The sequence below is a fragment of the Bombus vosnesenskii genome, unplaced genomic scaffold (assembly GCF_011952255.1).
Source record: "Bombus vosnesenskii isolate JDL3184/JDL3185 unplaced genomic scaffold, Bvos_JDL3184-5_v1.1 scf7180000016281, whole genome shotgun sequence".
NCBI lineage: Eukaryota > Metazoa > Arthropoda > Insecta > Hymenoptera > Apidae > Bombus > Bombus vosnesenskii.
In genome coordinates this window covers 1,474,309-1,499,458 of record NW_022884350.1, presented here as the reverse complement: position 1 = coordinate 1,499,458, position 25,150 = coordinate 1,474,309, and the positions used below count along the sequence as shown (strand labels likewise).

General features: G+C 32.9%; 1 protein-coding gene across 11 annotated transcripts in view; it reads left to right on the top strand.

Moving 5' to 3' along the window:
- Positions 1 to 25,150, top strand: part of LOC117242913 (acetylcholine receptor subunit alpha-like) — a 380,997-nt gene that overhangs the window by 250,177 nt on the left and 105,670 nt on the right. For all 11 annotated transcript variants that reach the window (XM_033509966.1, XM_033509964.1, XM_033509965.1 and 8 more), the window contains 2 exons: positions 20,979 to 21,094; positions 22,803 to 22,971. In XM_033509966.1, the coding sequence (XP_033365857.1) occupies positions 20,979 to 21,094; positions 22,803 to 22,971 (285 nt within the window). The remainder of the gene's footprint in view (positions 1 to 20,978; positions 21,095 to 22,802; positions 22,972 to 25,150) is intronic.

The following is a 25,150-nucleotide window of genomic DNA, read 5'->3' as shown; positions in this document are numbered from 1 at the left end:
CGATTAATGGTAATTTGAGGATGGCCCTTTGCAAGAAGATTGAAAAACGAGAATTGAAGAACTGAAAACAACGATTATCCCTTTGTTTAAATAATTTTCCTGCTGTTTAATATCGATTTTAATATCGATATTTACGGAGCAGTAAAAACGCATAAAAGTACGAAAACATAATTATTCATTTTTTAGAGCTACGCGCGTCATAAATATATCTTAGATAATTTATGATCATTTATCAATCATAATTATTTCAATATATTAAAATTGTAATGATATTAAATATATAATATTAGGTCGTCCGAAAAGTTTCTTTCGTTTAATAAGAAAATAATGGATTTTTCGTTTTATATTATTTTATCGAATTACGTATGATCCATTTTGTTTCATCCAGATAAAGATCACAATGTTTGACAGATTAGGTTTCATGTTTGTATAAAAATGCATCGTTGTAAAAGACGTTTTTATGAAAGAAGGACACTTTTCGGACAACCTAATATATAATATTAAGGTATAATAATTAAAGTTCAACCTTAAATTCGTTTTAACGTAAAACATTAACTTTCTCGAATTTGCATACCAATTTACGATCACTGTCCTATATAAAAAGGCAATAAATATTTCTCAAATAAAATCAAAAAATCTCGCGATATGATATTGTTGTTATTTCTATACTCAGAGGTAAGATCAGAATAGTTATTATTTTATTAAATAGATAAATCTATCACACCGTTCTGAGCCAAAAAAAACCTTTATTGCACGCGCTTACAAAAACAAGAGATAAAAACAAAAAAGCATCTTAAGCCTATCGGTTAAATCTATCGATTGTAATTAGGATCATCCTCTAGTTACTATTTCTTATAACTAACGCATCTGCATATGGATGGCGAGCACGAACTCACGTTGTCATTTTCAACGGATATGCCATATGACAAATTCGAATTTTATGACGTAACTATCGAGCCTAAATTACACGGAAAAAAGAATGAAGAAAACAGTGACACATATATGCGGCAACTAAAATGGGTCTTAGAGTGAGTTAAAGACAGAATTCTTCTTTTTCTAAAGAAGGAAAAGCTGAACGATAACATCAGTGAGGTTCACGTGTGATGAGCAATTACTGGGATGTACACGACCACGCGACAGCGGTGATTATATTTTACGAGGCTTACGGATTAAAGGGAATTTTCATGCGACGCAAGGAATAGAGGGCAGCGAAAAGCTCACGACAGCATGAAATTCCTTCGCTTTATTTATTACCAACAGCCTCTATACGTTTATGTATATGTTCCTGTTCGAGATGTTCAAGTTCAAGTTAAATTGAAATTGAGATCCACGTTAAGCTTACTTTTGATCTCCACTCGAATCCAGCGAGATCGTTAAGTTAGGAAGATAGATTTCCTGGTGAAAATCGTATTATATTACACGTAAGATAATAAAATAAAATATTAGTAAACGGAGATGTAACCGAAGTCATCCAAAGCCGAAAGGCATGGATCACAGATAGATAATACGACTAACAGTCGTTCCCCTGAATACTATAACGTTCCATCGACGCAACGATTCAATAAAACAAGGCTTAGACTGCTAAAGACGCTCCTCTATATCGATGGTCTCTTAAAGGAGGCAGTAAAGCGAACGAAACGTTCAATACGTTCTGCCAGACATCGTTTTAACCGTTTGATCGCGCTACTTAAATTTTGTGTGGAAAAATCGTAGTACGCTTGAACGCTACGGACGACTGACGGTATTTTGTATTTCATTATTATCTTCTCAGTAATTTTTATTGAACAAAACTTGAAATATTTATAATAGCATGCCTATATGATAATACAGATGTATTTCAAAAAGTAGCGAATATCGCAATCGATTAACACTAGAACTACCACACGAGTCACATTGACTGGTTTTACAATTTTATTTTAAAATTCCTACTTCATGTTATATTTTTTTCCGCAATGATGTAATGACTTTCGCAACGATAACTGAAAGAATAATATAATGAATTTTATTTTCTTTTTTATGTATTCAAGCTGAAAATAATTTTGTATCAAGGCTACTTATACCAATACCAGTCAAAATGACTGGTACTTGTCAAAGTGTAAAAGGATGTTGCAATTTGTTCATCGAACCCCAATTAACCAGTTTCCTCGTTTTGTACAACTTGCCACACGTTTTGAAAATTTTTACTGCGTGTCATTCCATATGATGATATCAGTTATCAGGAAAATTCTAGATGCTAACACTGGAAATACCGCAGCAGTCAAAATGACTGGTTCTACAATTTTATAAATGTGTCAACCCTCGTTTAGGGATCCCAGATGGATTAATAACACCAAAAATCTGCTACATAACGTGGAATTGCTTCTGTAAGAAAGTAATAAATCAATAAATATAAAAACATTCTATCATTGCATATTTTTTAAAGACTAGTCATTTTGACTGTTTTGGTAGAAATAGCTTCGTGTTAACTATCGATAGTTCCATTGTTAAGCGGTATCGCGCTGTTTTGGATTTTTCAACTCTGTTTCTTCAACGACCCATGGGACTCAAACGATTAACGAGTGGCTTGTAACCAATTCGCTATCGACGCAAGGAAATCCCACGTCGTAATTGTTTCGAAATTAAAAATCATCCGTCTAAACGCGGAGCTATGGAACGCAGTGGTATTAGACAGATTATCGTTGGGGGATTTGTGTTAATCTCGATCCGTGTAATCGTGATGTGAACAAAGTGAAGGTATTAGTCGGGATAGGGAAAGGCTCGGCTTATCTGTACCATATTACAACACACGGGTAGGTAAAAAGCAGTAGCTTGTACAGTTAAACGTGTAGTGGTGAAGGGGATCGTAGAGGAAACATCAAGTTAAACGAAGGAACGTGTCCGCCTGTCGCTCGTCTCTGTGCGAAGCTCGGATTAAGTTGACTATGAGTGTAATTTTATTGGCCAGCTATGCTGTAAAGGATTTTACAAATTTCGTTTATTCCGCAGCTTCTCTTAAGGAGACGAGATTGAGAGGTGGCACATATCCTGCAGTGGCTGACTAAGCGTAGCTTCGCGTACAAAAGAGTTTTTCGATATTGAATACAAATCTTATCGAAACAAGCTCGATTAATGTATGATATACTAATTTAAATAAATGCTTCAATAAATTTGTACAGTGGATAGAAGAAATATTGGCACATTCTCTTATTATGTTTCAGTGAAACATTTTTACCACACTGTACATTTCGTTTTTGTAGTATCAGATCTTTGTAGTCATGTGGGAATGCTACTAATTTATAGGAATTTACCATGCACCAATTTTTAGGCAATTTAATATATTAGGTGTCCGAAAAGTTTCATAAGGCGATAATAAATTTCTGTAACAACAATTTCTGTTTTATATTATTTTATTGGATTAGGTATGATCCATTTCGTTATATTTCTATTATTATGTTCGTGCATAATTCAGTAAACTAATATAAAACAAAAAATATTGTGCGTCTATTATTTCCTTATAAAACGAAAGAAACTTTTCGGACATCCTAATACCTGCACCTAATTAATCAGTACATAAATTGCAATAACGGGACAGTACTTTCTGTGCACACTGTATGTTAAGAAATTGTATAATCTATATTAAAAGTAATGAAAAATATCTATGTATGGCATATCTCTTTCAACAGACGCAAATAGAAAGAGAAAATATTCTTTGTTGCTTTCCTTAATCAAATTAGGAATTAAAAAAATTTAATAAGAATTTAATTAAACAATTAATTCATAATTTAGCTCGTCGAGTCGAAATTTTATTAGCACCAGGATGGAATATTCTATTTTCACCAATTAAGATGAAGCTATTTAAGTTCCATTATTTTTGACAGTTTTAAATCAAAATGGACGAATGTGAATAAAAAGATAAATGTTATCGCGACATCGCTATCTAAAAATCACAGGACAGTTAAGTATCGTTTCGCGAGGATTAAATTTTCAATGCGTCTTTCAATTTATCACGTAATAAATGTGAACGTGCCGTTTTCGTATTACCCTTACTTCTAGAATATACAATTTTCGGAACTCGATCGACTCATCAAATGCAATTTGTCGTCCGACGTTGAAACTAAGAGCAAAACTGATAGCGGAGGACTTTCGAGGAAAAACCGATAACGACTTTTTTTAGAATTCTCGTCATAAATGGATTTTACGCTTGCGGTCGCAGTTTGCAATTCTAAAGGTTGCTGTGCGAGAGCAAAAAAAAAAAGAAATGGATGGAACTTTTAAAAAATTCATCTTTCCTTAATGAATATCAATTGCAAAAGCTGTAATAATAACTCAGCATAGTAACGTAATCGCAACGTACAATGAATTTAAAATACATATACGAGTAAATATAATTAAAGTTTCATAGTATATTTTGCTGTAATAACTTTATTCGTCCTTTTCAGATGGTCTTTTCACGTTATTCCAATTTCAAGCTTATTATAATCTTTTATTCTGAAACGAAAATTACACGCAACCTGTAGATTATAATGAAAATAAACGAAATGTTATTCGTATGTAGGATGATTCACCTAAATTGGCAACGGTTTAATATCTCGTAAACTACCCATTTAATTTTAATCGTTTTGGTCGCTTTATGGGATAAACAGACCAAATTAATTTTCGCTTACTTTCCATAGAAAACAAAACGAGGATTGGCTAACAAATTTTAAATTGACATCTGGGTAAAGTAAATTATTTCTGTAATCTACATTAAACAGATTGAATAAGTTTTATCTTCTATAAAAGAAATAAAAAAAAAAAATGTTCCAAAAGGAGATTATATTGAAATACGATCTGGCAGCAGAAAATTTGTCATATGTAATTTTTTGTCATTTTTCAGTTGTCATTTTTCAAGTAATATGCGTGGATTAATTTTGGCTTTTTCGATTCTTGAGATTATGAAGTCTGCTTTCTGCTTGATAGTCTTGCTTTCAAAGGGAGCTAAGGTTAACGCGTTTATCTAAAAATTATTTAAATTATTTATCGTAATTGGCAATCGTGCAAGAGCTGCAAATTTCCTTTCCTGGTTTCGGTAATTCCACATTTTCAGTTTCATTCGGCAAACGAAGTTGTTTGACGTTAAGTGCAAATCTTGAGGTGTTGCTGTGAGATTATCAATTTGATAGATGCCAAATGATATTAATAGCGTTGCTTCTCAAATGCAAATGAACTGAATTCTACTTGTTGAATCACCAACATTATATGACACAATTCTGATTACATCATTCTGAGACCACGTCGATTTCCTCCGCATCAATTGAAAATAATCTAAATGCTATGGTAGTTGATAATAAATCAGTTAAAAAGAAATTTCCATCTGTAACATTTTCTTTTTTAAAGAATTTATGTAGCAACTACGAGGTGAAATTTCGTTGCACTTATAAGCAAATCTACAAATCAGTGTATTATGTTATCATACGTGAAATTACTAATTTACATAGCAGAGTCCGAGTGGAAATTTCTCATTTCTAAATTAATTTAGATCCATTCATGTACAGATGATGAAAAATCATTTACATATGTATACGTATCGCTGCGGCTCAAAAATTTCCAGCATCTTTCGCTTTCTCGACGATAGAAACTTTCTCATACAGAAATTTCCAGCCAAAATTATAAGGATCATAATCAATTAAGTTTCATTTTGAAATGTAATTAATTGTAGTTCCAGTACTACGGAAGAATAAAATATTTCTTTACTTAAAGAAGTCATTGCTTCTTTTGAAATCTTAACGTGCTCCAAACTCGTGAACACGAGTATATAGTAGGTACAGGTTGCGTTAAAAACGAGCAGAAAAATAGGTAATGTACCTGCACCAATATCGCATTCATCATTTCTTTTCTATAAATCATCACAGGCTACTAGGGGATCCAGTCTACTCATGACAAATGCCAAGGGTTCATAAACCATTTTTTTCACTGTACGTTCATTCGCCAACGACAGAACCGTGGATAATAGCGATGCCAGAAAACGCTCATTTAACGATGCAAATGCTTTAAATTTCCTGTGATTTCCGCCGAACAGTTGTGCGAGACTGAAAATGTTCCAATGAATTGAAGCTTCGATCAACGCGGGATAATTAAACAGCGAGCATGAGCAACTGATTAAAGCTTTTGCAAGATAACAGTTTTTAAGCGAAAAGGCTAGTAATAAAATTCAATATAAATAATCTACAGCAATTTAATACGTTGTTTGAAAAATTGCATATTATAGAAAGAAATTGAAACTGGAATTCGTTTCTGTAGGTAAGACACACCGATGATTTTTTCGTGTACTGGTAACGAAATGCTTTACATAAACGCGTTAAATAAATATACAGCGCATGAATAAAGATGCAATGCGAAATAAAATACAAGAATGCGAATAATAATTATATTCTACTGGCAAAATGTTTAAAATATCGCTGTTTCAATTTCGATATTTAAATTTATGTAATTCTAATTTCTTATCGTTGCTACAGTGCCTACAAAAGATATTTGCACATTACAAAATATGTACGAATACTCTGTTTAATTATCATGTATAATATGCAATATGGAAAATAAAAATTTTTGTTCATATACGAACAGTAATGAACAAAAGCTAAGTCTCTCAAATTATGTAGATTTAACATTTCTCCAAAGTATATACTTCTAAAATATATCAAATTCTTAATTGCTTTAATCGTATAAATATTTCCTTTACTCTAAATGCAGTAAGAATTGAAAAATAATTTCACTACTTTAGAAAAATTTCCTCACTTGTAAATTGCCTAAAATAGAAAGGTGGAGAAATCTTCGAACTGCGTTCATCTTATCATTTTGTAAAAGCACCCTCAGATCTTTTATTAACATTTTAGATACAATGAATTATTCAAAGCAATACAAATTCTTGTATAATCGAATTGCACAAGATTTTTCGTATACGTAGAACGATAATCAACGTAGAAGGAATCATAAAAATTGTACGCTTCCTGAAACAATTCACTGCTGGAAGGAGCTTTTTGTTATTTCCTGAAAGATGGCAGGTTTATTGCTTATTTGCCGACATGTAACGCGAACAACGCGTAAACAATAATCGCAGAAGTTGACTCTGTGTTGGTCGTTTGTGATGCAAGTGAATTTAAAATTCTAAAATGCATCCTTTATTTCCTCTTCTGGAGGCACACGGCCAACCGCTGCCTCTGTACGTGCCTCCATACGGAGTTTAATTGTTTGCCGTGGTCTTTCCTTCTTTCTCTCCGTCTGTCACTTTTTTTCCTTCGCCTTAAATCGATTCTACGTGAGTCGCATACATCAGCTAAAAAGCGTGAAAATTTCTTCCTTCGGTGTATTTCAACGTGGAAAATTTTGAACTGCAATTTACTCGCATTACACGGCGTGGCAAAGACATCTTATTGAATTTTATTTATAATTTTTTCAACAAATCTCGAATCGAGAAAATCAAGAAAAAGTACGATATTTAATTGGAAAGATGATTGCATAAATGAAAACATAATACCATGAAACTTATGTGAGCTAAAAATATCACAACCTGAAATTCTTTTACAGAATAATATAATTAAAATAATTAATTATTATAAACGATTAAAAAAGATATAAATATATATATTGACCTCGTTTTTTACTAGAAACACGAATACGTATATAGAAATAAATGCATAATTATTTCCCACCTTATATACTACACGTCAAGTAGTTTTAATCATTTTACGAAAATGGTAAACATTATGCAATTTCGTTTCGTTGATTTTATTAAAACGATGATATGTTACCAGTAACAGAGAATATTTTTTATAATTGTTGCACCTTTTTGGTTTAATCCCACTAACAGTTTTTGTTGAAAGTATAATTCCATTAAAAAAACACGATATTATACGTATGGTCGAAAGAATTCGTTTCGATATTTTCAATATTATTACAGTTTAATCCGTTGATTGAATTGGAGATGCAACAGGAATATATTTTTCAACCATTTTGACAATATTGGTCATATATTACGAATGTTGGTAGAAATTCCTTTCTCTAAATATGTATTACACGTACATGCATATAATTGTCGATTTAATGAGAAATAATGAAATATCATGTGCCTAGTGAAAAGCATACAAGTGATGAATAGCATCGTTGTTATAAATTAACATTAATATTATTAAATCCACTGCGAAATCCAATTATATATAAACCAGGTGATAAATTAGGAAGTACTATCTATAGCATAGAAATATTATAGAACTGTTATACATTTGGAAAACATGAATATCGAAAAGCAAAATATCAAACATTCGATACAGATGAATTGCGTTAGGTGAAACGTACAAGGAATGCTTCGTAAAAATACGAATAATACGTAACGCTGCAAACATGTTCACGTACAATTAAATTGTGATAATTTCCCGAGCACGTTTCTTCTGCTGATTAATTTATGACATGATTAATCGCGACATGATTAATTGCACAGTGGTTTAAATTCTACTTTGACGCTGTTTTCTAGCGTATTAAACGTTCAGCCTTTATGACGACCACCGACCACCGACCACCGTTGAAGTTCATTAAGATTTTCAGTGCGATGAAAATAATCTCTCATGCGCCGGCCTTTTTAATTAATTTAATCCGTCTCGCTGCCTTTAGTTTACCGTATCGGAGTGAACGTCATGTCGAGTTGAAGCGCAAACACGTAGACAGATACGATATACATTTATCATTTTAACTGTCAAATTGCTTTTATTAGTTGGCAACACAGTGATAAAATGTAGGCTCGTAGATTTAACTGTATTGGTATAACGCTGCACAAATGATCCCATTATTTCACAATTTTCCTTCGTTACGTTTATCTACTACTTTCTCACCTTCCAGATTCCAATCTTGTCGTCATTACTGTGTTTGTGAGAGTAGATAATGAGAGATTGTGAGAGTAGATAGTTGGGAGAGTAAAAAAGCTATAAATAAAGTTGAACTGCTGTATAAATCGAAGTAACAGTAAATAACAGTAGTAACAATATTTAAAAAATGTCGGAATTGATTTTATAATATATACAATGGTTACTTATTTGTTGTTGAAAAATCGATACATAAAAGGTCTATTTCAACAATCCCATTAACTGATTACTTTTTTATCCAAAAGTGTAGGTTTATCTAAAAACAAATAATAAAACGTATACTTAGGATAATCAATAATTTCACAATGCGTATCATCGATATATTAACGATGCACATTTACAATAACTTTTATTAGGCACAGAATGATCCAAAAATTATGTTTGTTTCTACCGAATAACGAAACGTTAAAACGAATATTGCACATATAATTAGTTCTATATTAATTCTTTCACCAAATATAGTTATACTCTCACTATTATTTATTCTGGTCTCTACAAAACTTATCGTAAAAACATATTCGAAAAATGAAATACCGCAGACGCTCTATTTGAAAGAATTCATTATAGAAAGAGACGACAAATTTTCGAAGAGAGGCACGTGGAAATATCAAACGTTTAATTCGAATTAATATGTCTGTTTCTAACAACCTTACAAAAAACAAATACAATAATTTCTAACTATTTTAATTTGGTAAAAATAATCCTAAATACAGTACACAATAAAATAATCCTAAAAAAAAGAAAAAAAAAACAATCAGGTAGAATGAAACGCGTATATTAATTCTACGATTTCGTTATACACGGCGGCATTCACAAACTCGACCTACATCAATATACACGTAGTTACATATCCACAAAATTAATCAAGCAGAATGTGCAATATATTAATCTCATGATTTCATTGTACACACATGGTGCTATTCGCAAACTCGACGTACACTGGTACGTAGTTACATATCCGCACAATTAATGCGTACGTAAGCGTTAAATATGAAACGTCGATCCGCTATATATATACACGCGCAAGACGTCATTCCGCCGATTTACCAAAAGCTTGTGATGTGGCTCATGAAGCGGTGGTATACCTGTTGAGTGGTCTCCGGAGGCTTGTTAGGTACACGTTACCGGAACGTACGTTTGCGGTTGCTGGCAGAAAGGAACGCGATTAATTTCGGTTTGACTTGCGAAGCAAAATTTACAGCGCGATGAATCTTGCACCGGTCGCGAAACTCTGCCAACTTTTGTGGTTTCCAATAGGGGATTTTGGCACGAGAACATGGACAAATTCCTTTGTCCAGAAGCCGATTCGTTCTGCAGTTCGCCTCTGTTGTAGTAACGTGGAGCTTGACTGAACAAAGGAAGAAACGATATCGCTAGCTGTTCGAATCTTGCGTCATCAAAATATCAAAATATTCGAGGCTTTGTTGTGGCATTACTATAGGCAACGAACGAAATTGTTCTTGATATTTTTTTAATAATAAGATTGTCCAAATTGTCATGGCCAAAGTCCGGATGATTATGCAAATGTAAGTTTTATGTTAGAAAGATCGCTATACTTTAAGTCAGTTTAGATATTTTACGTATTTCTGCCAGTTGTACGTATTCTGTGCATTTCTGCACCTTTTAATTTCTCATTTAAGATCTGATAAATTGTTAACGCACGTTATTCGCATAGTTGATTAAATTTTCCTTTCATACGAGAAGCGATCATTTACTTTAAATCAATTTATAGATCGTAATATTAAACGGGAAGAAAAGCTTTTGAATAAAAATGTAACGATTCCCTTTAGCTATTGTCCTTGTTTAATCTTTTTCGCAAAGGGCAATCTTTTCGTGTTCTACGGTAATCGAAATTCTAATTTACTTATTCACATTTTTATAGTTTCGTTATTATGTATGATAACCTTTTATATGATTCAGAACGTTTAGTTTAGCTTTCAGATATCAGGCAATATCTGATTAAATAATATCAGATAATAATATTACCATTAATGCGATATAACATTTCTAACGTGATTTTTTACCACTTGCATTTATTACTTGATTACTATATACAAAATAATTGATTGATAAACTTATCTAAAGCGGTTTACTCACGCCATGCTTTTGCTTTTCACCCTCCCAAAACTTTTCAAGAAAGTTTAACTTAACTTCTTAATACTCGGATCGCCCTAGTTCTAATTCTCGTATTAGTAGAAAATTCTCTTAATTTTAATCTCGCCAATGTAAAGTTTTTACGCTTACGAGAAATTATGTCTGAAATATTTTAAGCTGCTACATGGAAAACTTTACACGTAAATACGAAACTAAATTTGGCGATTCAGTGCAGCAGCAAGTAACGCAATATTCAACTTTTTCAACGATTCGTAAACAGCATTTGTAAATCTATTAAACGAAGAATGTTGCAGGAAATAACGCAATATATTGATGGAGACGTAAAGATCGGGAGAAGTATTTCACTTCCGACTATTTTCGTTTAACACACGTCGTTCATCAATAAAATCAGAATCGATACGCGAAACATGTTTTATATTGACCTATCCTATGTGAACACAGTTTTTATTTTGCGACTGCATAGCTGTTGCTGGTTTTATCAGATTACTTTATATCACAAACGTTAGAAACGAAAAATAACAAATTTGATGCATAAAAGCGTGTATAAAGTACGAGACAGATACAGATTAAACAAACGTTTTGTAGACAAATCTGTTGTCACGTATCGTATCAAATCCACTTAATCGATGTAATTTCTCGTTTAAAACGTTATATCGAGCAACATCGTTACGTTATAGGAAACTTATTAGCCAGCACGAACGAAGACCCATAACGCAATTTGCACGAGATAATTTAATTTCGAATTACAAGGTACAAGAGCCAACGTTTTAAAAAGATTCTCAGATACTTATTTTCACTCGAATTCAATAACTTGAACTGATACTTGTTACATGGACTGATGGATGACCAATGGAAAGTTGAATTTGAGTCTAATCAGTCACCTGTCAACAGGAAAACTTATTTCCACCGGTGACAAACCTTCCAATATTTAAACATTCGAGTATCGTGCGGTATTGTTGAACAAACACAAACGTTTAATGGCGTGACATCGTGTTTCGAACAGTCGGTTCATTATTGGCACACGATTTAATGTAATTCGGAGACAGTTTGACATCGAAGCGAATAATATTTTGTCCGCCTGAAAAGAGGAACCAGCGATTAGCCAACAAAAACAAGAGAAACAGAGAGAAGGAGGATAGGCTCAAATTGGAAGTTTAAGGTAATTCGTCTGAGAAAAGCGTGCAGTACCGTTCATACTTGCCCGGACACCCTGGTCTATTTGTAGTAACAGTATGTGAACTTGAGCAGACTGTACAAGTCAATGACGAACTAATAATTACGAGCAATACTTAATTGCTTTGTATGCAGTCACCCGGATATAAATCTTTAATTTTACATTACATATTTAGAAACATAACAATAACTTGTCCGGACACCCTGGACTATTTGTAGTAACAGTATGTGAACTTGAGCAGACTGTACAAATCAATGACGAACTAATAATTACGAGCAATACTTAATTGCTTTGTATGCAGTCACCTGGATATAAATCTTTAATTTTACATTACATATTTAGAAACATAACAATAACTTGTCCAGACACCCTGGACTATTTGTAGTAACAGTATGTGAACTTGAGCAGACTGTACAAATCAATGACGAACTAATAATTACGAGCAATACTTAATTGCTTTGTATGCAGTCACCTGGATATAAATCTTTAATTTTACATTACATATTTAGAAACATAACAATAACTTGTCCAGACACCCTGGACTATTTGTAGTAACAGTATGTGAACTTGAGCAGACTGTACAAATCAATGACGAACTAATAATTACGAGCAATACTTAATTGCTTTGTATGCAGTCACCTGGATATAAATCTTTAATTTTACATTACATATTTAGAAACATAACAATAACTTGTCCAGACACCCTGGACTATTTGTAGTAACAGTATGTGAACTTGAGCAGACTGTACAAATCAATGACGAACTAATAATTACGAGCAATACTTAATTGCTTTGTATGCAGTCACCTGGATATAAATCTTTAATTTTACATTACATATTTAGAAACATAACAATAACTTGCCCGGACACCCTGGACTATTTGTAGTAAGAGTATGTGAACTTGAGCAGACTGTACAAGTCAATGACGAACTAACAATTACGAGCAATACTTAATTGCTTTGTATGCAGTCACCTGGATATAAATCTTTAATTTTACATTACATGTTTAAAAACGTAGCAATAATTTAAGTTAATATTTATTATGTATATGTTAATTTACGTTTGTTTTAATCATCACTATGATTGTATTGGCATCAACAGTCTTTCTATCTGTTTGGAATAACTATCGTTGTTAATCTGTCTTGTAACTAGAAAATTGAAGAATTTAGAAATAGAGAGCTCGACAGGTAACAAAATAGTTCTGCAAAGTATGAGAATTACAGACGCCAGGTTTATTGAATACTGAAAATCAATTTAATCTGATTATGGTATAGAGGAAAGTAGCCAAATATGAAACAGTATATCTAATGTGGAATAGTACCATTTTTGCATATGCCTGTTAAGCAACTATAGACTATTACACTCGTTCACTTTCAGAGGGTTTAGTTTGCCAAGAAGTTTCTTTACAATATTTTCATAGAAAAATATGCATCAAGTATCTAACGTACTGGTGCCGCGGTTGACTCTTGGATATGTGATCGTTGCAAACAGCTACTTGCTTACTTAATTTCTTTTTTAATACAACTTTACAATCAAAATTATAACCAGAATCAATGAAAACAATAAAATTAATTTTTGCTTGCTTTCCATGAAAATATTTTGCCTCGTGTCTACCTATTCCATATCGTGCACAATTTCTTCTCTTCTGATATTAGTTCCACATTGAAAATTGTTTATAATGTTAGAAATATAAGACTACTCTTAAATCGAGCGTAAATGATTTATATGAGAATATTTATATGAGAATACTCTTAAATAAAAATCTTTTACGATCGCGATTGATTTTGTAAGAATTAGGTTCGAAGACCAAAAGATTGTTCCAAATTCTTCTCTACTTTTCTCTATTATTACACGTGTTATTGTAAAGATTATGAAGAACCAGATCATTCGTTACGTAATTACGATATACCTTCTCAAAAATAAGCAAATTTCCGAATACTTTTGAAGCATAACGTGCTCGGACTGCTCGGACACAATGAAAGTGAGATATTCACCGGGTTGCTGGTATTTTCCATTTAACGGGCGATTGTGCAATGTCGAGCACAGCTTCGAGATTGCAGCTGGTAGCTGTTTCGGCGAGATCGCAATTCTCGCCGGTGGTAATGATCGTGACAAAGCGACGATAACGGATAATTTTCGCGAAACTAGTTACGCGACCGAAAAACCTCTGGCAATAAACGAAAATGATAATCCACCGTTTATTTGTCTTCGCGAGACACAGATTTTCCACGGTTTCATCCGACCTGAATCGAACGTATGGATTTGCGAAACAAACAGACAGATGCAAATAACAAATATTTTACTCTGCATCCATATTGACGGAATATTGGAATACTATAAAAATTATAACTTAGATTTTTATGTATCATATACTAGAAAGATCGGAGTAGATTCTACAGCTACATTTTATAAACAGAATATATCGCTTTCATAAAAGTTAGTGTTCGAATTAAGACAAAATTCTTTTGATAGAATTTGTTCGCAATATTTCTTTTAATCTGCCTTTTCAAATTTATTAACCTCTTCTTTGTATCCAACAAACTTGCGTTTATTGTTTCTCGGATTTATTCGAGATAATATATTTTACAATTGAACGTGTCTGTTACTACTTCGATAATATGATAAATATGATAAATTAAATTTTAAAATGGAATAACGACGTATCCCTTTCTGTTTATTATTTCTATTGCTTTAAAAGGATGCAAGGAGTGAGAAGATATAAAAAGAGTATTACAAAGTCAATTTTGTGACCAATGTAAAATCAGTGTTATAAATGAACACGTATAAAATTGTAAAACAATTTGTATTTGTATCTTTAAAAATTATCTATATAGAAATGTTTCGATATGGATACAACATAATAAAACATTGCTAATTGCTAAAAAAAAGAGAATCCGATGTCACAACACTTTTCACGTCTCTGTTATAATTTTTTTTAAAGCTTCCAATAATCTACTTATGTTAAAAAAAAATGTCTTTCAAAAATATAAAGTATAAATATAATACGACCCTAAATACATATAATGGCAAAATTTGATAGGAATAACATTATATATTTATACAATATATATTTTGTAGCTATTCTCTGAAATTATTCGCGATAATACACATCCAAATAATTAATAATAATACACGAAGATTTTTTTATGTATTTCATCTACACATATATATCATCTGACGCACACACACATTTGCATTCCAACGTATCACTGCAGTGCCTGATTCATCATCCTCAGAAATGAAACTCATAATGCTATTATTATGAGAGCTTTCAGGGCGTAAAAAATTTCGTTACTCATCGTGAGGTGAACGAGGTGCCGAAATTTCATGCGAAATGATTTATGTACCATATTCTCTCTGCCAATAGTTATAGTTGTCTGGCAACATCCATCATTCGTGCTTTTACCATGATTTTTACTTTTCAAAGATTAGACTTTTAACTAGATTGCTCACTCTAGCAATAGTGATCCTTATTTTCTGTAAATTCGTCTTCATTCACTTTGTAACTTATATCGTAACACGTTTGGTCAAGGTAGGCTCGATAGAGTTGCGAGTAAAAATTTTTGCCTCATCGCAGATAAGAGCATTCTTCCTTTCTGGAAGTATTTTTCTACCTAAATTATTATTAACAAGTATCATTGTAATCTTATATTTCATCGTAATATCATCACATATCTCTATATACATATACATATATATTATAATCTATGTATTAGGTTATCCGAAAAGTGTCTTTCTTTTGCAGACACGTCTTTTACAACGATGCATTTTTATACATGTTATTAAATAGGTTTTGAAGTTTGATATTTATTGATTCACACAGATTCAGTTTTTACGCACTGTATTTCACCACCATGTACAGCCATATAAACACACGGAATACACTCGGATAATTAACACGTGGTCGTCGCCAAAGACAAAGGAACGTCGTTAGAAGTCGTACCAACTTAGCATGTAGAAACTAGTGATCATACCAACCTTATATTTTCCTGAACAATACAAACATGAAACCTAACCTGTCAAACGTTGTGATCTTTATTTTGATAGAACAAAATGGATCGTACGTAATTCGATAAGATAATATAAAACAGAAAATGTTGTGAAACTTTTCAGACGACCTAGTATAATATATGTCTATAAAGGATCAAAAAGTACAAAAATTAGAAAAGATATAGTAATGTTTTACAATAATAATATATTGTCCCTTTTTAACATTAATGACAGACGATGTGTTGTCCCTTTTTAAACGTAAGAAATACTTTGAAAACGTAATTAACATTATAATATAATATATAATTCATTGAATTACAATAAATAATATTAAAAACTTTCAATTGCTGTTAGATCATACTTTAATGTTAATTGTCTTTTTATAGAAGATAATTGGAAAATGTTTAACGAAGCATGAAGTGATAAAATTTATCAAACAATTTAATCTTTCCCAAAAATTATAAAATTCAACCTACCGTTGCAACTGAGTTACCAATAATCTATCGCAATAATCGATGCGACTGTATACGGTGAATAAAACACAAAGTCCATAAACTGTATTACATTAGTTTTAAAATTTGTTAAAATTATACAATGTGCGAATACTCGTATTTAAATACGTTGGATGATGAATTATTTAAAATATTTCAGTAAACCAACTGAGATCGAAAGTATGTCTCTTGGATGGACGATGAAACGCAGGAGAAAGACGTGAAAATGACTGAGAAATATTGCAGAGTAGTGGGACGAAACAATCGATGAGATTTGCAGGCACCGAAAAAGACATTTGGCAAAGTTGCCGGGTTTCAAGTGCTTTCGCCCGAGATGGGAGTGCTTTTCGAATCCGACCGTAAAATCTATGAAAAGAATATATTCTGAATATTTTTACCATTTCGTCTCTAGCATCGATTCGATGCAAGATTCTGAACTTTACTTCCGCGCTGCTGATGCGATTCTATTCTACAGATGCATCGCAATTGCACAGAAATCTTAAAATATTTTTCTGCATCGCTAACCATCTTTTTACATATCATTTTTGCTATTGCAGAGAAAACTTCCTTGTTAATAATACATTAATGTTGTGCCATATTTTAAGTACAGTGATTGTAGAAAAATATTTGAACGCTTAGCGTAGCATACTTTTATGTATGCACATTGTCGCTCGTAACTATATGAACACTATGCTCGATTTATATAAACGATGCATGAATATTATCAAGATATAAATCAATAGCAAACTAATGATCAAAAGCAATATTTACGTTTTTCTTTTAAAATTAACAGATATATATATATCGTATGAGCTATTAATTGTTGATTTTCAATTTTATCAATGGCACATTAAAATTAAATACACGATTTGTGTCAGCATATTTTAGATATTTATTGCCAAAATTGCTCGGGTTATTTCTATCGTTAATTTGAAGAAACTTTCTCCATTTTATCCGTACGTTGACAAGTAAATGAGCGAAAGCTAATGAACATTATAAATGACACTACTGCATCGTAATGATTGTCATTTTCAGACACCAATTCTTTTAACGCGTATTAATATTTCAAAGTAAATTTTATCATGCCATAATATGCCTTTTCTAATAAAATATAAAATCGCCCTGAGTATTTTTGCAACTAAATTACATTTGTTAAAAAGGGCAAGTGTTCATACACGTTTGAGTGTTATATAAAATATTTTAAAGTTTCAAATCTGAAAATGTATATAGAAATTGAAAGAAATTTACTATGAACATACATTTGGTGAACAATTAGTATATCGTATAAGCACTCATCTTAAACATATAATTAGTGTTAAAAAAAATCTGCCTGAATATTGAAGTTTCTTAGTATAATGACTATTTAAATAATGTTGTGATTTTTACGAATTGTATACTTACGTTAAATACCTCATAGCTTCCATATACATCTTCGGTATCGTTTCATACTTTTTCAATATCATTATGATGATTTCGTTAAAGCATCAGCCAAACTTCAAAGTACCAATACATTTTCTCTACAACATTCAAATACTTGCGTCGATTGTCGACCAGAAGTATCGTAATAAAATAACAGTGCAAGTTGAAAGATAAATTTAGGGTCGGTAGAGGACGTGGAAACGTGACTTTACTGTCAGAACAGGTATTAAAGTCCTGGATCTAATGATGAAAGTTCAGTTTAATGGGATTAAAGATTGCTTGATGTCAGAATTTGGTTACTCTTGAGCGAGTTCATTCAAGTTGCATTACATTCTTTCCTTAGATAATTAAATGATTATTCACGAACAAACTTGCAACTTTACTTTTTCACGATATAAGCAACTTTATCTCAACGTATTTCCATTAAAAAGTCAGCTTCGTTACACGGAACATGTTGTACTTATCTTCATTTTTCATAGGAAAGTTTGGTATAAATGGCCCAATGGGAATTCGACATGAGCTGAAAATATTTAATGCGATAAATGTGTTCGCAGACTTAATAATTCGAGAAAATTTAACGTAATAAATTCAATTATTAATTCCATTCAGCTGCCGACAGACAATTAAATCGTATTTCGGGATTTTGATACTTTTGCCATATTTATTTCGAATTTATTTCCATGAAATTTCGATAAAATTTTATCAAATTCCTGCTAAAGATAGGAATTACACTTACAATGATATAACGCGCGTGTTCTGAAACATTAGGAAAATTTCTTGCATAGAAGTGACTACAAACAAATATATATATATATATCTAGATACTAACTATGATATCTAACGCGTATTGTAATCTCACGACAATCTTCAATAATTGCGTAAAACATTTTCCGATACTTTCTACTTACACACACATCATCACACACCACCCGAACTTCCCTCCAGTTTCGAAATGAAGCACACCATCGCCGTTTATATTTAATTATTAAACGCAGATAGCCAAGCAACTGCATACAAATTATTAATATATATATATTGCGCTAGTTGTGCGACGTTCTTGTGTATTATCGTTGCTTAAGATTTCTCTGTCGATACTTTTGTATGTATGAAGTTATGCTTGTGTGCACCGTTTACGTGCATACAAATATGTTCTGAATGTGCAACGTTGAAGAAATTAAACAGTTAGCGAACAACAATACCGTGCAAAACACCGATAAATTATCCCACTTACGAAGGCTGATGGCAAAAATATCTCATGAAACCATAAACGCGAAATACCCATCGTTTGCCGACTGTTTTAAATTACGTATATTATCATTAATTATTAATAGGTTGTAATTACATCGATTAGAATCATACGATTAAAATAAGAAAATATATCGAACTGTGATATAATTTTGTTAACGATAAATACATCGCGCCTGTCGCTTCCTTCTGCGAAAATCATGCGGATTCTTTCGTCTCCCTGCTGTTACGTTTTATTCTTTGTCCCGTTCGTTTCTTTTCACACGTATCTCGTTATTTACGTTATTTCGTTCAACGTCGACAGAGACAGACGGCGATATTTTGCACGGTATTGTGCATCCAAGTTACCGCTTAAATTCGAAGCATTCGCTTGAAATCGCTTAGAGACAAAAAAAAAAGCTCGCGCAGAAAGAGATCAAATCGAACGCTGAGAAATGATGGAAATTACACGTAACGTAGTCTCCGGTAATATTTGCCGCGTTACCCGGCCTCGTCGAGCATACGAATAACTCGAGAATCGGAAATGAATAAGTCAGGTGTAAATTGACGCGTACGCGTACGCTGCTGGCGAGACCATTCGTTTCTCCAACAAAATTAGGACACTGCTTAGCGATTAGTTTGATTTTTTCAGTGTCGACTTTGTTTGTTCGTCATGCTGCACAATAGTTGAAAGCGAAGGCATAGTTAAAAGAGGACGTTCTGCTGATAGTTGATTTCTAGATTCTTTCTGGGCCTTCACGATTGAGCGGTCCATTTTCATCCAGACTATTATTAGTGTTTTGCTCCCGTTGCGCTTTTGCGAACACTAAGTGCATCACGAGACATGCACTTTAACTTTCATTTCGGAATTTATTGTTCGTACTTAGCCCGTAACAACGGACTTGCAGCCACGAGAAAACACGTTTTTTTACCGAGAGCTTTAACGTACCACCACTTTAACGCCACGAATTTCCCATCGATTCCGACAGCTAACTTTAACAGTTATGTAGCTACTTTTATTCTTCTGTAAGGAATGTACGTTTAGTCGTTGTTTGTGATTTTTATTCCTGTCGGTAAATCTGTTTGTCTCTCATTACGATTATTCGTCAGAGTATAGCGCAATTCGAAAAAATGTTCCTCCTCGGATCAATAACAAGTTTGATAATCCTTTCAATAAAAAACAAATTGAACAATTTATCTTTCCAATTTCTAACGTAGCATTGCTGCTGTAAGAATTTCTCAAACATTTTTAAATGCGAAGAGGACAAGGCTTTCACCTCAATTTGAGAATTCAAAGAATCGTATTTATCTTTCTGAAATGTTTGTTGCACTAATTACTTCATTATCGCAAGAATAATAAATCACAGCACGAAAACGAAATTCTTGGAAACAATATGCGATAACAGCTACAATTTTTATAATACATTTACCACGTCATAAATAATAAATAGATTAATTCCTAATTTTTTAACAATCTTCAAACATGTCGTATAATTGTTTGACAACGCTGTTACACAGAAAAAGCAAAAGGAGAAATAAATTATTAATGTGATGGATAAAACTAAAAGCAAGTGTTATCATCGAGGCTGCAGGTTCGTTTATCGAAAGTAAACTACGTGGGCATGAAAATTACTAATCTAATAAAAATATTGACGCGAAAGATGCTAATGCAGAGGATTCTTTTGTTTCGAGTAGGTCGATCTAAGGCACATGGACGAGAAATCGGGAAGCAATGTAGTGGACGTGGGAGTCGATCTCTCCGAATTCTACATGTCGGTAGAATGGGATATTTTAGAAGTACCTGCAGTACGGTGAGCATGTTACATTCATAAATGTTTCCCGCATACTTCTTTACCTGTTTCAGTATTCTCTGTATATGTTTCGAAAGCTGCATATTTGTGTGTACAATTATTTCACGATCATCTTTCACCCCTTAACCTACAACTACGGGCATAGCCCGTAGTACGATGATCGGGCCCAACGTAAATATCACGGGCATAGCCCGTAGTTGATGATCAGACCAAACGTAAATATCACGGGCATAGCCCGTAGTAGATGATCGTAAATTCGCAAACGTAAATCGTAGGTTAAGGGGTTAATCTTGTTAACAATCAGTATTTTATTAGAATCTTCTAAAAAGTATTTAATTAACGCATACAGTGGTGGATAAACGAAAGATTAACATTAATGCTACGTTAATTGTTTTATTCATTTTATTTAAATTGTAGCGTTTTTTCTACCGCATAATCCTCGTGCTTTCTTTTGTCCCCTTGTAAATGTAATTATTTTAAAGAACGTTTACTTGATCGATGATTAACCAGATTTTTATTTACATTTTATTTACTTTGTAGAAACGTACAGGCAACGACAATTGCAAAATGAAACGTACGTACAAGTATACTCGACGGAAAGTGAAAACAGATTGCAAAATGCGTAATGTGAATATTTTGCCATATATGAAAGAGCAATATCTTTGCAAAAACAGAATTTTATTCGATATTAATTATTAACAAATGTCGGTTAGATAACATTGGCACGAAAGAATTAAATATAGCTGAATTCGAGAAAAATTCAGTGCCTGGTACTTTTGCGAGTTACTTTTTCCGAACGATGCGACGTGACATTCATTCGAATAGGTTTTTGTTAGATATTCAAACGACTTGTCACGTAAGTGGAATATCATTGCTATGTTCAGACAGCCAGAGGAATGGTCAGACGGCCCCAAATTGCCACCGGAATTTCGATCGATTCGTGGGCGAGAGAATGGACATCTTGCATGTCGTTTGACAGAATTGCGCTTTCAAAATCGCCATCTGCTACCAAAGCGTTAATGAAAGACCGGATTTCAATATTAAATTCTTCTCGATTTTTTGGTTCCTTTCTCTGAGAAAACGACGGGAAAACAGTTTTTAGATCCTCGTGTTTCTTTTAAAATTAGATTCCCTTGCTCTTTCACTTCCAAGAAAAGTAATTAAAAAATAGCAACGAGTATTTCTTTGTAATTAACGATGTAACAAGTTAATAATGTTAAAGCATTACGAGAAAATTTTCTCTGATTAAAAATACAATAAATAATAAAAGTACAATGAAACTTTTATAAAGAGGTAAAGTGTAAAAGTAAAATATTCGAGACATAGTTCATTATTTGTAATGATAAAGCAAAATTTTAATTAATTCTGCTAAAACTTGCTGAATCTTTATATTTTCAGACGCCTCTTGAAATAACATTTAAAATACATTTATTTGCTCTTTCGTTGTTAACTCTCCTACTCATAGGCTGTAATATGCGCCAAAATTTTGTCCATTTATATTCGTCAATCAGTAAAATACCAATTTACAATGCAAATATAAAAATATAATATAAATTTAACTTGAGCCAAGGATTAATCTTATTTCGTTGTTTACCTGATACGTAACATAATACGATGGGAACATATTTCCTGCAGTAATTTGAATACATTTTGACTGCATCCTTGAACTAAATTAACTAAATTAACCTTTGCATTTCTTTTTGCGCAGAAACGAGAAATTTTACACCTGCTGCGACGAGCCGTATCTGGATATCACGTTTAACATAACAATGCGAAGAAAAACACTTTTCTACACTGTGAACATAATCATTCCGTGTATGGGAATTTCCTTTCTTACGGTACTGACGTTCTACCTACCTAGCGACAGCGGCGAAAAGGTAAGTCAAATTTATGTTAGTAATTTGTCGTAGAGTATCTGATATGTAAAATTAAGTCAGCATAAACACGACAGTACGAAAGCTGGATTGCCATGTTTTTTACGATTCTAATCTAATTTCTACTTTCACGATTCTTGCCACGGGAATCAGAATTTTTCATTTCATTCCTTTCGTATTTTACGCGTTTATGATTTCCTGTATATGTAGGTACTCTATGACACGTTATATTAAAACTTTCATAATTTTAGTACTGTTCTAATTAATTAAACATATATCAACAAACCATTCGTAGACGACGAATATTTTCCTAAAGTACCATAACTCAAATCAAACACAGTTCAAAGTATTCGTATTTTAATCAGAGTAACAAATATTATTAATCAACTGAATTGGACTTTCGTTCAATTTTCTCTCCCGTTTTTGCTTCTTCTCAAATACTTTGGTCGAGTTCTCATCAGGATTAGGGGCGTGTAACGAATCTTCATTCGGATTAGCCATTGTTGTTATACAACGGAGAAGATATTTACTGGTACAAATATGATCATGACAGAATTTGACGAGTAACTGTGGTGATTAGATACTCTAGATGCTAATGACAACGATCTTAGGTTCAATAACGAACCCACGGTCAACGAGATAGCAAATACGCTTTCTTCCAAAGTCTAAGTCGAACTCAACTTACTTGTCCACAGTACAAGTAGAACTCACCTAATTCTTTGTTAAAACGCAGAGTATTCACTGATCCTAAAGACGGTGTGTAACTCGTTGATAAGATCGCACGTGAATGAGACTGATGAAAACTCTCTTCTCCTTACGATCGCGTTCGTTTATATTATATTGGTCGAGGGGGTACCAATAAAATTCCAATCGCCTTTGTTAGACGGTTCCACGTAGCGACGACATTGTTTCTGTCCGGAGTTTGATTATTAATACAATATGTGTGTGTCCTACGATATTGATATTCCGAGACAAAACCACGCGTGGCTTGATTTGTCCTGGAACACGTGTGCCGCTACAACTATATTTTTAAGGAGAGTTATACCTCTGTCTATACCTCTGTTAGGTAAAAACGTCCATCCCGTGATCGTGGCTACGTTTAGCGACCAGTTATGTCACTTCGAGTCCAAGCCTACTGTCATAAATTTCGAGCAAACATAATCGAATTAAATCATAAACAACTACTAAGTTTTGTTATTTAAGTACAGCTATAATAAAAAGTCTAGGCTAAAGTATTGGGGATCTTCCTAAAAATTCCAAAAGAAAGGTCCCAATGTCCTTTCGGAAACCATAAACTTTCAGATACGTTTAGTATAATACGTTTGGTTAATAGCGACAACTATGTTTATTAATATGTACCAATCATTGTAGAAATGCCAAAATCCCTCAAGATTACGAGAAACGTTTCACTAAATGTTTTTGCTCGTATCTGTAAGAAAGTTTCGAAAGTTTCGAAATGAGAAGCAAAGTTGGCAGCATAGAATTACTAAAGAAACAAATAGAGTTTAATGTAAACTAAGTATAGAATTTAGAGGAGAATTCTCGTTAACGTGGTCGCATAAAATTCGTTAATCTAAAATTTTCTAATATTTGCCATAGAAAAGAGATTAAGAGAAGTTCAAAAATATAGAGTTGCCTATGTAAACCTGAGAGCAGTTATTCCACGGACGTCGTTTGCGGAGATTTTCAAGCAAAAAACTGCGAATAAAGCAAAGACAGTGACCAGGAGAATTTGCTTTCAAATATAATGCTCGATATTACACGTTAATAATAATTCAATCGTTATTATCAAATTAAAAAAGAAATTCTCCTCTGTTCATAAAGAATCATTTAGTAATTGATCTATCAATTGATGCAACAAGGAACCTCCAGCTCGCAACTGATTTAATTGATTTAATATTATTAGCAAAATCTTGCAAGTCAAAAGTCACAAATCGGCGCAATCGTGCTGAATCTAGCAACGAGACAAATGCAATTCTACGATTAAATTTTAGAAATTACGAGTTACCTGATCTACCTGACCTACCCTTATCTCTTATCCCACGTAAGATGGTAAAATTATAAACCAGAAGTCTATACAATCCATAACACATCCACATGTCGATTCACATATTATACGAGGTGGTTGGTAACTGGCGGTACAGGAAAGGGGGCGTACCGAGCCAAAATTCAAAGTCGATTT